General features: G+C 41.5%; 1 protein-coding gene across 2 annotated transcripts in view; it reads right to left on the reverse strand.

Annotated features, from left to right (window-relative positions):
* The window catches only part of LOC141777547 (rho GTPase-activating protein 29-like), a 40,053-nt gene that overhangs the window by 20,946 nt on the left and 5,973 nt on the right, over positions 1 to 13,134 (reverse strand). For both annotated transcript variants that reach the window (XM_074651901.1, XM_074651903.1), the window contains exon 3: positions 1,804 to 1,947. In XM_074651901.1, coding sequence (XP_074508002.1) covers positions 1,804 to 1,947 — 144 coding nt within the window. The remainder of the gene's footprint in view (positions 1 to 1,803; positions 1,948 to 13,134) is intronic.

The following is a 13,134-nucleotide window of genomic DNA, read 5'->3' on the forward strand; positions in this document are numbered from 1 at the left end:
GATTGAGCGATAGTATTTTTGTATTTACGGATGAACCAATCCAACTTTTTCAATCTGCTCAAACTGAGTACCGATCCAATACAAATGCTTTCTTTTTCTCAAATAAGTAAGATCTGTATGCCTCACCGCACAGAACTCATAGTAATCAGATTTATGCGAGTTAACATGAGATCAGGGATTACTGCCATACAGGGATATGCCGGCTGTAACTGAATGAATCTAACGGATAGAGAATAAAACTGAATTTTCGAATGACATTGACAAAGGAACTGCATTTACTCTGGATCGCTCACATCCTGGCAGATACCAATCTGCTTAATAAGTTCAGTATGAGTGCAGATAATGATTCAGCGTATTGGATTGCTGCATCACTATTTAAAAATGTTATTTTGATAATAATCCAAATTAAAAAATGTTAGTACTTAAAGGAAGCGTGTGTAACATTCCGGGGGATCTATTAGCAGAAATGGAATATAATATTCATAACTATGTTTTCATTAGTGTATAATCACCTGAAACTAAGAATCGTTGTGTTTCCGTTCGCTTAGAATGAGCCCTTCATATCTACATAGGGAGCTGGTCCTCTTCACAGAGTCCGCCATGTTTCTACAGTAGCCCAGAATGGACAAACCAAACACCGGCTCTAAAGAGAGCCTTTTGCGTTTTTACGTTACCTGAAGGCCACCGTAGTTCTCTGACACGCTTGTGAGTGCAAACCGTGGTACCGCCAGTCGCCGTTTGACTTCTGTTGCTCCTAAAGTAGTGCTATTATGGTAAGGATGGCCTCTGAGCGAGGTGAACGGTGTTATCACGGTTTTGCACTCAGCGGCTCACGTTACCGCAGTCCTGGAAAGGGGGGAGTGAGCGGCGGGGTACTCAGTTAGCTGCAATCGGCAACCAAGACACTAGATTCCACCACATCCTACACACTGTACCTTTAAGAACATTTTGGGAATTTTAGGAAACCCATTCAGTTTATCATAGGTGTTTTACCGGGCTTAATAGAAGTCATATAAATCTGTATAAATGATAGAAACCTTCAGTTATTCAAAGAATATGCTCGATGCCATGGTGTCATCTTTCTATCCCGTCACCGTCTGTCCTGTAATTAAAGTTACTCTCAATCATGCCAATAATTCCTTTGGCTGATCCAACACCGGATCTCTTTTGTTTCCTTTTTGCATTCTAAACATTGTGAAAGCACTACTCAATGGACTACAGATGTAGACATGCATTCTTAAGAAGTAGGTCACATTTCAGATATTGAGATAGGGCAGGTGAGCTGAGACAAACACACACGTCACGAAATGGGGAAAAGAATGAAGACACGAAGATGTGTTTGACCGACAAGCAGCCCACCAATGGGGCCTCCGCGGTCACTGAAATATGGAATGCAAATTACAGTCATGTAGGAAACTACATGGCTGTGGAGATTCTTGTGTGCAAGTCTAGTGAATAAATACCCTTGCAATGAATCAAGTTTCTAGCAGACTGAACTCGTGAGTTGAGATTCCTTTTGTTTGTATTCGTTCAGAAGACAGGAAATGGATCTGTTGCTGCAGGAGTAATAACTTCTCATACTGTGAACTTTCAGAAACAAATCTCCAAGCCAACACTAACCAAGAACAGACCAATAAAATATTACTGCAGGGCATTTCCCACACTAGTCTGCAAGACTGACATAGGCCCTTAGCCTGAACCAGTAATGCAACTCTGAGATTTCACGCTAAGATATTTGAGCACCTTTTTACCTGTATGTGTCTGTCTGTGTGCGTCCATGCATGCTGGTGAGTAATTACTGACCTTTGACCTTGGCAATGACCGTGCCAGCTGCTCCCAGGATGTCCGCTGAGTTGAGGGTCTGGTGTTTGCTGATGACGGCCTTGAGGACGCGGAGTAACTCTGCCAAACGTTCCTGCACCATCCCCTGAAGACCTTCCAGATTCTCTGGAGAAAAAAAAAGAGAATGCACAAGTCAGTCAGCCAGGTTAAGTCATGTAAGTATCAAGACCTTGACAAGACTAATAAAAACTTAACCCTCTGAGACCCACAATAGACCCGTTTTTGTCTTTTTTAGGGGGGTACATGGGGTCAACAGTAGATGTCACATAGAAGTGGTGTACATTATCTGACAGCTGGGAACCTGAAGATTAATTTGAGATGCAGCTCAGCACTGTTTGTCAAGTTGTTCACCCCTGTGAAAATTGCCATGCCAGTTTTTTCTTGCCAAAATGTAACCTAACTTTGGAGCATGTCAAGCTAACATGACATGGTTGTTACCAATGGATTCTTTAGGTTTTTTAGTTACCTTCACTCTAGCTCTAAAACTGAACCTGCTACAGCCTCTGAAAGACAGTAAAGTCGGTCGGGATCATCCGCGATCCCGCGGGTCCCAGGGGGTTAATTAAATCCGAAATCCAACTACCATGTACAATTTGCAATCACACATTTTCACCTATTAGTCACAGTCACCACCATAACACTACACTTTGAGTCAAAGGTTAGCCAGTGTCAAATGAATTCCTGGCATTCCTTTAGTCTTAGACATACGCGTTACTTGGCAAATACTCTGTCATTATGAAACTATGACACATTGATGGCATATTTTGTCTAATCCAGACAATTTCCCTCAGGGCAAGTGTTACGTTTTATCTGTCTGCATAGTTGTGACACCAGATGAAAAGTAGAAGATGGACGTGGTTGACAGACAGTGACTAAATCAGTTGTTGCAGCATAAAACTTCTGTGACGAAACTTCTTTTCAGCTTCTTCCAGGCAGACGGTGACACCATGTTCAACGGAAAAGGCATGTGTCTATGTAAACAGGTCATACTGTGTCAGTCACGGTTATAGTACTCACACAGGTGGAGTTGGTGAAAACAGAAAGGATGACGTGCTTTTTGTGCTTTTGTGGTCGCAAGCGAGGCCGAGTCAAACTTGTACTTGTTGAGAAACATCCCAGTTAGCACAAAAGATGTTATCTGTGCAACATCCTTGAGGCCTGCTACAAGCACTGAATAAATACAACTGTGGTGCAGAGTTGGAGTACGCCACAATTTATAAAATGCAACCGAATAAAAGGGCACTTATACTAAATTATGAGGAAGAACTAATATTTAAGAGGTGACTGATAGAGGCAAACATGGTAGCTATTATGCAAGCATACTTTTTCTGCAGCAATCAGCAGACAGTGTGAGCGGCAGAAAAAGAGCTGAGGAAGATCTTGCATTTTTCTGTGGTGTGGTTTTAGAAGATGACACTTGAGGAGGAACAGAATGTACAAAATGCTTTTAGATTACATCCATCCCTTTATTTTGCCAACCATATCACATTCTAGCAGTCACTCTGCTATGAGAGATATGCCTTTCCTGTATAACCACGCAAAAAAAGTGAGTGGTGGTACACCATTTATCTGTATTTATGGGTTTGAATGAATGCGCTTCTTCACAAATTTATAGGTCCTCTGTGTTGATTTTTCCACAGCATTCCTACACTTGTCACTTCACAAGACACGGGAAATCTCTGTTGGTCTGGAGGAGCTGCAGCATTTATTTCTGCACACACGTCCACTCCATTCATTAGATATTCTCAGAGCTAAACTAACTCTTCTGCAGTGTGTAGTGTGCGCGCATGCATGTGAGAGCGGAGCGAAATAGCGAGAACGAGTGCGTTGTGTGAGTGAAGGCAAGCAGGCAGTCAGAGGAGCAGAGTACAGCAGAGACTCCGGCCCTGGAGACCAAAGCTACGGTCTCCCCCGCGTCCTGCGACTGCGGACAACACTGTTTTGCAAGACAGGCTTCACTAGATATAACTTTGCGATTTTGGTGCTTCCGTATAGTTTGTGTTGGAGTCTTGTCTGCGAGCGCGCATGGGACACCGACCCGGATTGATTTATACGTGTAAGGAGTTACATACAGTCTCTTTAAGGCTACATCTACACGAATACATTTTCGTTTTAAAACGGATAACTTTTGCTACGTTTAAGCCTAGGGTCCACACTGCTCCAGCATTTTCAAGCTGCTAAAATGGAGACGTTTGAAAACGCTGCTGACCCCGTTTTAGTTTTAAAACTTCAGGGTTGTATTTTAGTCTGGATGGGCAGAAACGAATAACTTTAAAAAAGATGACGCAGACACCCACGTTCGCTTCTTCAATTGGGTCTTATCAGTCTTGACGTGTCATTCCCTGATTCGTCCCGCCCCATCGCGTGAAACTTTTTCTATACTATAACCTGAAACAGCCCTAAAACGCTCATCTGGATGGAGATTTTCATCTTAAAACGCCGCTTTAAAATGATAACGTATTAGTGTGGATGTAGCCTAAGCACTTTGGGAAAATAAAAGCCAAGAAGAAAAACTCGACACACGATGAATCTTGCCCAAACAACAGGAAAGGCAGATCGTCCGTCTCCCGCTCTGATGCAGGCTAATCAGCGGAGGGAAGTTGGCACCAGATAATAGGTGAGTTCATGTCTAACTCACTGCTTTGGAAATAGCAGGGACACCGTCTGGAAACAGAAAAGTCGTCTGCTTTTCATCAAGGCCACCCCGCCAGGCAGTAGCATGAGATGAGAGACTGAATTTATTGCAACGTTAAAAGGAATTACAGAGGGCGTGAAAATGAGAGCCTTCGTGTGTGTGTTACCCACTTGACTCCTCTCTTATTCAAAAACACACACACACACTAATTCAATTGGCCGGTGTAAAACATAGCAGAAGAGACATAATCCGCAACGGAGACATAAGCCCCAGCCATCTGTGACAGTATTTCACAAGAACGACAGGAGAGATTAATATAGACACTAGGCAAGAAAAGATTTTGACAATGAATCACTAGGGAACATAACACAAAGAAGAAATTAAGACACTCTCCAAATATACACAAAATTAAAGGGCACAAGAGCAACACCGGGGTCCACCTTTCTAATTAGAAGCTAACCAACCCCTGTCCCTCAACCCCCACCCCCCAGGATTATAGAAAATGTGTCCTGTAGAGCAGGGGGGACTCACCTGCTCGCCTGCCCCAGGGCGAGAGGTCCCTGACCCTGAAAGACACACTTTGAGGTACCCCTCCCTACTGAGACTGACAATAGGCCTTCATTAAGCACCCTCCCCTTCCTTTTAACCTTCCTTCAGTTGTGGTCATCGGGGTATTTTTGGGTAGCTCAGCAGCGTTTGAAGATTTGTCTTATCAAAGACATGTGTGGTTTGTCCATTAGCATATGAGAGCCAGCCCTAATGAGGTCCACACCTGAGAATTATCACTTAGCATTACAGAAGTGGAGTTAGGATCGCCCATTTCCCTTTCCTCTGAAGAGAGAAGGATTTAATTAGACTAATCTGTTCTTCAGAGAAGCGAAGGGGATACAAATTGTGAGGAAATAACAATAGCTGTGATGTTGTGGCAACAAAGACAGTGAGGGATGTCCCGAGCCAATCTGCTGGATTGGAACCGAAGCCAATCAGGGCATTTTTTTTTCATGGAATGGTATTTGCTGTATCCTTTGTTTACTGTCACCCACTGCCAGCTGTCAAAAATGATCCACTGTGCTTAAACACTGTAATGGAGTGGCACAAAAAAAACAAATAGCAGCCAGCAATTTTAATTAATGATATACACACTGACAGCGACCTTCAGCGAACAAAGCCCATGTTCACACTAATGAGAGCAGAGCTACATTATCTATCATGTGTATCGACTTTAGCAACACCTCAAAAGTACTGAGGAAGAGAGGCTGTCCAAATCTTGTGTATATCTCCTGCAACAAATTACACTTCATGTAGTCTACTATACTTTTTATGCAGAGATGTCAAACATATTCAAAATGCTTTTCCTAGTTCTAGTCTTAAAGGGATAGTTTGGGTGTTTGGAAGTGGGGTTGTATAAGTTTGGTAGTGGTACTTCCATAGTCGGTGTATTACTTATAGTGGATGATGATCGGCACGCCCCCAGCATCAAGAAAGACAGTAGCACCAACACCGGAGCAAAGCAATACAGTGCTTTGGATGGGGACAGCAGAAAAAATTATTTTAGCCACCTAAAATAAAGGCTCACCTTAAAAAATGTATATCCGTTTAAGTGTACGCTATATTTAAAATATTTTCCGACGGCGAACTGAACTGAAAATGAAATGTATCTATACTGTTTATGTCATCTGAGTCTGCTGGCTTTGGAGAGAGTATAAATAAGTTTCACTTTCAGTTCAGTTCCCTGTCAGAAAGGAGAAGGAAAGGGCTGTCTGACAGCAAGATAAAGCTGTGAAAATATTCTAAATATAGCGTACACTTAAACAGATATAATTTCTTTTAGGTGGCTAAAATTCGTTTTTCTGCCATCACAGTCCACAGCACTGTATTGCTTTGCTCTGGTGCCGGTGCTCCTGTCTGTTTCTCAATGCTGGGGGCACGCTGACCGTCATCTACTGTAGGTAATACACCTACTGTAGGTAATACACCTACTATGGATAAGTGCCTCATACAACCCCACTTCAAAACACCCAAACTATCCCTTTAACATAGGCCTACTTGGGCTAATCACGCACTATGCTGCTGTTATATGAAGGAAAATATAAATGGACCATGACAAATATCAGCAGAAACTACATTTGAATCCTTGATTGTTGCTTCCGTGTAGTTTGTGTTGGAGTCTTGTATGAACAGCGTAGCAACACGCGAGCGCGCATGGGACACCGACCCGGATGGATTTATACGTGTAAGAAGTTACAAACAGTCCCTTTAACAAAAAACTTATTTCGGTACCTTTTTGTCAAATACAGGACTACTACTACTACATGGCTTAACCTCCACACTGTGCATGTGTCAGCACAGTCTGTGTGCAATTAGGCTACTTAGATCATTGTTAATTCTTCACCCCTAAAAACCCAGATTAAAAAATGCAAACAAAAGAATTATATTTACCAATCAGAAACGGGAATAAAGTTATCAAAACAAGGTCATATTCTGTGTGACAGCTCATACTGATCGCCACCATTGTTGCCCTTTGAATTGTGTGAGAGGATCTGTGCTCACTGCAGCATGAGACAGCTGAGAGAAAGCTGGTAAAAATCAGTGGTGAGTGGTTTTGTCACAACAATGGCATCAAAAAGCCCACTAGAAATTTGCAGCCAATTGTGGGGGCCATGCCATTGTTTTGGTAGAGATAACAGCACTGAGGCAGAGAGTCGGGCCATATTGTTTAAAGGAGGACCCCCTGCCAACGCCAACGCAGCTCAAGGCTGCCTTGTCTTTCTTTACAGTGGTGGGATGAGACGGTGTCCCAGCCACGCTTCACGCTCGGTCTGCTTCATTTATTCTCTGCAACACCAAGACCTCCCTCCCTTTTAGGAAAATAAAGTCACAATGAAAAATAGTTGTTGTATTGTGAAAGAGTGAGACTGTTGCCCAACAATACGCAATAATCAAACAAAAAAAATACAAAACCCCCTCGACAAAAAACAAATGTTCACATTTAAGACAGTGGAAACATCAAATGTTTGACATTTAAATGAATAATTATCAAGATAGTTGATTGACAAATCTTTTTTAGTTGTTTCAGCTCTATATCAGAGTCTCTCCTGGGATGTTGCAGCAGATCCATCACATACCTAACAATCATACTAGTCATGCTTCTAGTCCCTTTTTTGATACACAACTCCTGACAGCTGAGTGCTGAAAATACAATTATGGTAAGTGGGTTTAGCTCTAACTGTACAGAACACTTTGTTAATTCAATTTGGAATAAAAAAGTCACCCGTCTGGCAGTTTAAAGGTTTCTATATTTACTTTCTCGCAGTAAAGGTTTTCATCAGTGTTCCATGACGTAACCACAAAAAAGACCATACCACTAGATTTATTACCCTGGGCCTCCGACATCTCTAGTCTAGTTTGCAATGCAACGTGCATAATAAAGCCCAAACATCAAGTTTGAAACAGCTCTGCTACTGGGGTGCTTTACTTCAAAATATGCACTGAGTGCCCAGCATGCAAACAGATAGAAATCAATGACAGAAATAGCTCATATGTGTAACAAAATTCATTATACAATCATCTGCAAACAAAACAAAAAAGGTTTATCCGCATGTCCCCACGTGTTGCACTTTTAAGTCTAACTCCAAAACTAAACCATAAAATTAAGTATATATGGATGCAGAGCTGCAACGAGTAATCAATTACTGATTCCCTGATTTTCTAGCTTCTTAAAAGTGAATATTTTATAGTAAAATGTAATAGTTTCTTTATTCCTCTATGGCCGTAAACTCAATATGTTTGAGCTGTGGACAAAACAAGACATTTGAGGACGTCATCTTGGGCTTTGGGAAACACTGAACGCCAGTTTTCTGACATTTTATAGACCAAACAACTAATAATCAACAGATTAATAGACAATGAAAATAATCATTAGTTGCAGTCCTATATGGATGAGCCACTTGTGTTCTTTAAATAATACCAATGATTTTGCCCAGGTTCATCATGGATTACACCACCTAAAATCTATCAGTAGTCAGTCCCCGTAGACTTGAAAGGTGGCTGTAAAAAGTTGGCAGCTGCAAATCATGTCAATGGATTCCACTAGTGACCAGTTTCCACATGGAAAAGAATGAATATAGACGTCAAGAGACACTGCTCAAACTACTCATCCAGAATAATCCACTTCACTCATATTTTTGCCAAAATATTGCTAAATACTCAAAACACATATTATGTTTGAGTGTCACTTTTAAGCAGGTTTAAGTGGTGACTCAACTCAAGCACAATACAGAAGCTCAAACATTTGGCTTTTAAATTAGTGTCTCCCCCTTATATTGTTATGTGCGGGGGTCCCATTGTGTCTAGCAAAGCTCATTGTGTGTCTGGTGCAGAGAATGACCAATCTAATCCAAATCTTCAGGTGGCCTGACAGAGGTTACAGCCTCTACTCCCCCCACTGATAACAACAGGCAATCAACTGGCCTGTCTGGACACGCGATCTGCCCGACATGAAACAAGCCACGGCAGTGACACATTGCTGCTTGGGAAACAGCCGAAGGGCTTTACCGAAAGGCCGAGGAGGCCAGGGTTCTCCATCAGCATCCCTCCTCCTCCTCCTCCTCTTCTCTGGAAAGAGGGTGGGTAACGGATTTACACCCGTAGCAGCAGATGATTTTCCGGTTTTCTTTTAGATGCGTATCCATCTACCTCATTCCAGGATAGTGACGCATTGCTGTCTGTGGTGACTCAGTCATCACCCCAAATGCTCCCCTACAAATGGAAATGGACTCTTTTTGTCCACCTTGACTAAATAAACTACACTCAGATTATCCACAAGTCCCTTCAATGACAAAGCACAAGGCCAGAAAACATTAAATACTCATTGTAACAGACTCTGCTTGCATTGCTGAGCTGCCTGCAACCTGATCTGCAACAGGTGGAATTGTTTGGCCAGGAACTATCTCCAAACACTAATCCCCCCCCCCCCCAAACAAACGCAGCATTGCTGGGTGCCTCTCTGTCTTTCCCATGCCTTGTTTGGAGACAAAGTGGGCCCCAGACATCACACAGACAGTAAACACTCCATAAACAGTTACCTGCTCCCAGCCTATTAGTGAACTACCCTCTGTGAGGTCTGGGCTTCACAGGCAGACTTTGACACTTCATTACATGTTTGGGGGGACTATACAGCAGGTGCATGATAAGACTGCATTCTTGAATCAACACACTGTTTACCACAGGGTATCAGGTACACAGGGAGGCGAGACAAAGCAGAAAAGGACAACAGGAAATAAAAGCTAGTACACATTAATCACTGCCTAAAGATTCCAGTCCAAACCATAGAGTTTTAGACCATTAAGAAAGTAACTATTCTACTTTGAAGTCTCATTTTACTCTTACAAAATAATAACGGTAATCCTGCAACGTATTCTCATACAACTGTTTGTATGATATCTTGCAAAGAAGAAGTTTTTCCTAATTTTTCGTGCGTTTTCCGACGAATGTCCAGAAACACGTGACGTATGTGTCATATTCCGTTCATTACATGCATACAGTCTTTACAAAATAAACTCATGTCTTCATAGGAAACCACTTAGTTAAGTTTAAGTAGCAAAAAGTACATAGTTAGGTAAAGGAAAAAATCGTGGTTTGGGTTAGAATAACTCTGGAAGTGGCGTTACTTAAGTACAGAAGTTACGTGACAAATAAATTAACGTTGACTTCTGGTTTTTACACAGGTTTTTCCTGAGCACAAGTCCGGTGTTTGTCGTTCTTAGTAGTCCCTGGTTCACAATTACGTGGATTACATACAAATATATTTCGTGGGATATATACAAAATACAGTGCATTACTTTTCGTAGGTATAGCTATGAACGATGTATGAGAACAGCCTGCCATAATTACTTTCATTATGATTAATCTGTCAATTATTTTCACAAATAATCAATTTGCCTATAAAATGCCAAGGTGACATTCAAATTTTTTATTTTGTCCAACCCAAAAATGTTCCTAAAGACACAAAAATATTAAATTTACTATCATACAAGATGAAGAAAAACAGCAAATCTTCACTTTTCAGAAGCAGGAACGAGACAATCTTTGGCATTTTTGCCTGAAAAATGACTCAAATCGAATAATCTACCAAATTGTTTCAATTCTAACTGTAATGCTGTTATGCCACCAGGAACATAGAAAGGCTGGCCGAGGGATGGCTTCACCTTGAAAAGTTGTTAGTACAAGGTTTTGCAAGTGAACCTCCACCGACCTGAAGGAATGATGTCACTACAGTTATGGGAATGTGAGTTATGGATATTACTACAGAAATGACTCATTCTTTCAGACGTGTGAAACAGAGGATGTAAGACTTTGCTGAGACAGGCATAATTATGCTTTTGTTGTGTCTCTCTCGCTGAGCAAGCATACCATTAGCTGTTTTTGGTATTCTACAAAAAAAAACAAGTCTGACTAACAAACCAGCATCACAAGCCTCAGCCCCCTCCTCTCTGCTCCGGCCTCATCCACGGCTGTAAATTTCAGCAGGTCAGGCCCAATCGGCAGCAGTGACGTCCCCCTGCTAGCAGGAGCTCCACTGGCCAATCCACCCCTCGCCATGACCAATCTCCTACACAAACATCCACAGCCCATAACCATAAATCCCACCCCAGGAAACACACCCCGACCACAAGCTTGCACAAAAACATCCTTCAGCATCACAGGGGAAAGTTACTGCCCAACAAATCTCTCCTTTCTTTCTCCTAAGAGCAGCAGGCCATTAAACTATTATGTGGCAGAATTCGGCTTTTCTCTCAATTGAAGGCACCACCCGCAAGGGTCCACTTCAGCTGGCACAGGGGCACTTGTGAGAGAAGGGGAGATATTTGTGGTAGCTATTGCTGGGTATGTTTTTAGAGAGTGGCGGCCAGTAAAAAAAGGGTTTTAAATTGGTTGAATTTTGAAAATTGGCCTCATTCTTCAAGAAAAGGATGGAAGGAATAAAATGCCAGCGTTTACTCTAATAGCCGAATAAAGGACATAGATTTTATAATTTTCAATTGACCATACAACACTAAACATTTCCAGTTAGCACAGAACTGCAACACAAACCTTTTTGAGCAGAAAGAAAAACAAGTCCATGAATAAACAAGTGTATTACAATCAGAAGCAAGGTAAACAAGTCCCTCTAAGACACAACCAAACCAGCATTTTATCATATAGCCTACTCTGCCCTTCTGACAACAACACAGATACAGACTGGTACTGGGAAACACAGAACAATGCAGTTTAACTGGAGTACAGCCAGATCTTATCAGAGTGTCATGGTGACACCAACAGTTGGGGAAAAAAGCCACAGTTTTCATAGTGAAACAAGGACTTGTGTGTCAGCTAGACATGTACCTCCTCATTTTAAGACATTCAATACCTCTACTCACATATCACTACACTCACTGTATGCAGAGCATTTTCTGTTTATCTGTGGTAAATAAGCGTTCAACCTCATGCTCTGCAACTATGCTGTGAGTTGTTTGTTCTACCCCGAAGTGGAACTGTAAAAGACCTGGTGTGAAGTGTTTTTTTCTTTTCCACCTGAGACTTAAAGGCTAAAATAAGCAACCCAAACTCTCTTGAGCAAAGAAACATTCACGGAAATAGAGTTTCAGACAATGTCCTGATGGCGATCTGTTGTTGTAACAAAAGCCATTTAAAGTTAAAACCTCATCCTGTTGGCCTGTACACTATCTATAACTACCACCACAATGCATTACTCAACACACATTCCTACTTTTTTTTGTTGGCTTGATAATGAGGACAAACCACAGTTTATTCTGTTTCAGCACATTTTTAAAATACGATGCATTTCTGAGTGAAATGTACACTTGTTCTGCTCCTGTGTGGTCACATAAATAAAAGCAAAACAAGGATGTAGGAGGATGACGAAACAGGGCTTAGCACATGAGCTTGTGCAACAGAAGCATTTTGTAGAAAGACTCTTCGTAGTTGACAAAGAGAAAGATCAAATTCTTCCAAATAACAGTTTTGTCCTGTATAGTTGATATAGTTTTATGGTTGTGATTCCCCCAGGGTCATTCAGTAAATGCATATAATCAGAAATATTCTACTGGCATGTTTACTCTGTTGCAAGGACTGAAATATTTCCCTTGGATTCCATAAAAATAGGTATCAAATTTCCACTTTTCCCAACCTGAAAACTTTAAATGACAGACAACCTTGGCTGTATGGCCTCTGGCGAGTAGTATTTATGACCACAAATCTAAGCTGAATTTATTTTTAGGAGAGTTTTCAAAGTCAATCCGCCTCACACCTACCATTAGTCTATTGAAGGCACTATAGCTACAAGTGAACATTTGTTCTAAAGGAATGCAGAGTATGCAGGAGAGTGGGGGGATGGGAGGGGGACGGCAGCTCGGCTGTGTGTGGAGGACTCCTTTTTCATCCTGATTAAAACCATTAACCAAGCTGTCTTCTGCGTAGCAATACACGCTTAAATACAAATTTCAGAATTAAGAATATTCTGACATTTGTATTGCATTTCTCTTTTATTATATTTGCCCTGAAATGCTGCACAAACACTATTCTTGTAATATTATTGCTATTAAATGCTTGTAATGTTGACATTAATCCACACTGTGTGTGTGCTTGAGTTATTCCAA

This window comes from Sebastes fasciatus, chromosome 11 (genome assembly GCF_043250625.1).
Source record: "Sebastes fasciatus isolate fSebFas1 chromosome 11, fSebFas1.pri, whole genome shotgun sequence".
In the NCBI taxonomy this organism is placed as follows: Eukaryota; Metazoa; Chordata; class Actinopteri; order Perciformes; family Sebastidae; genus Sebastes; species Sebastes fasciatus.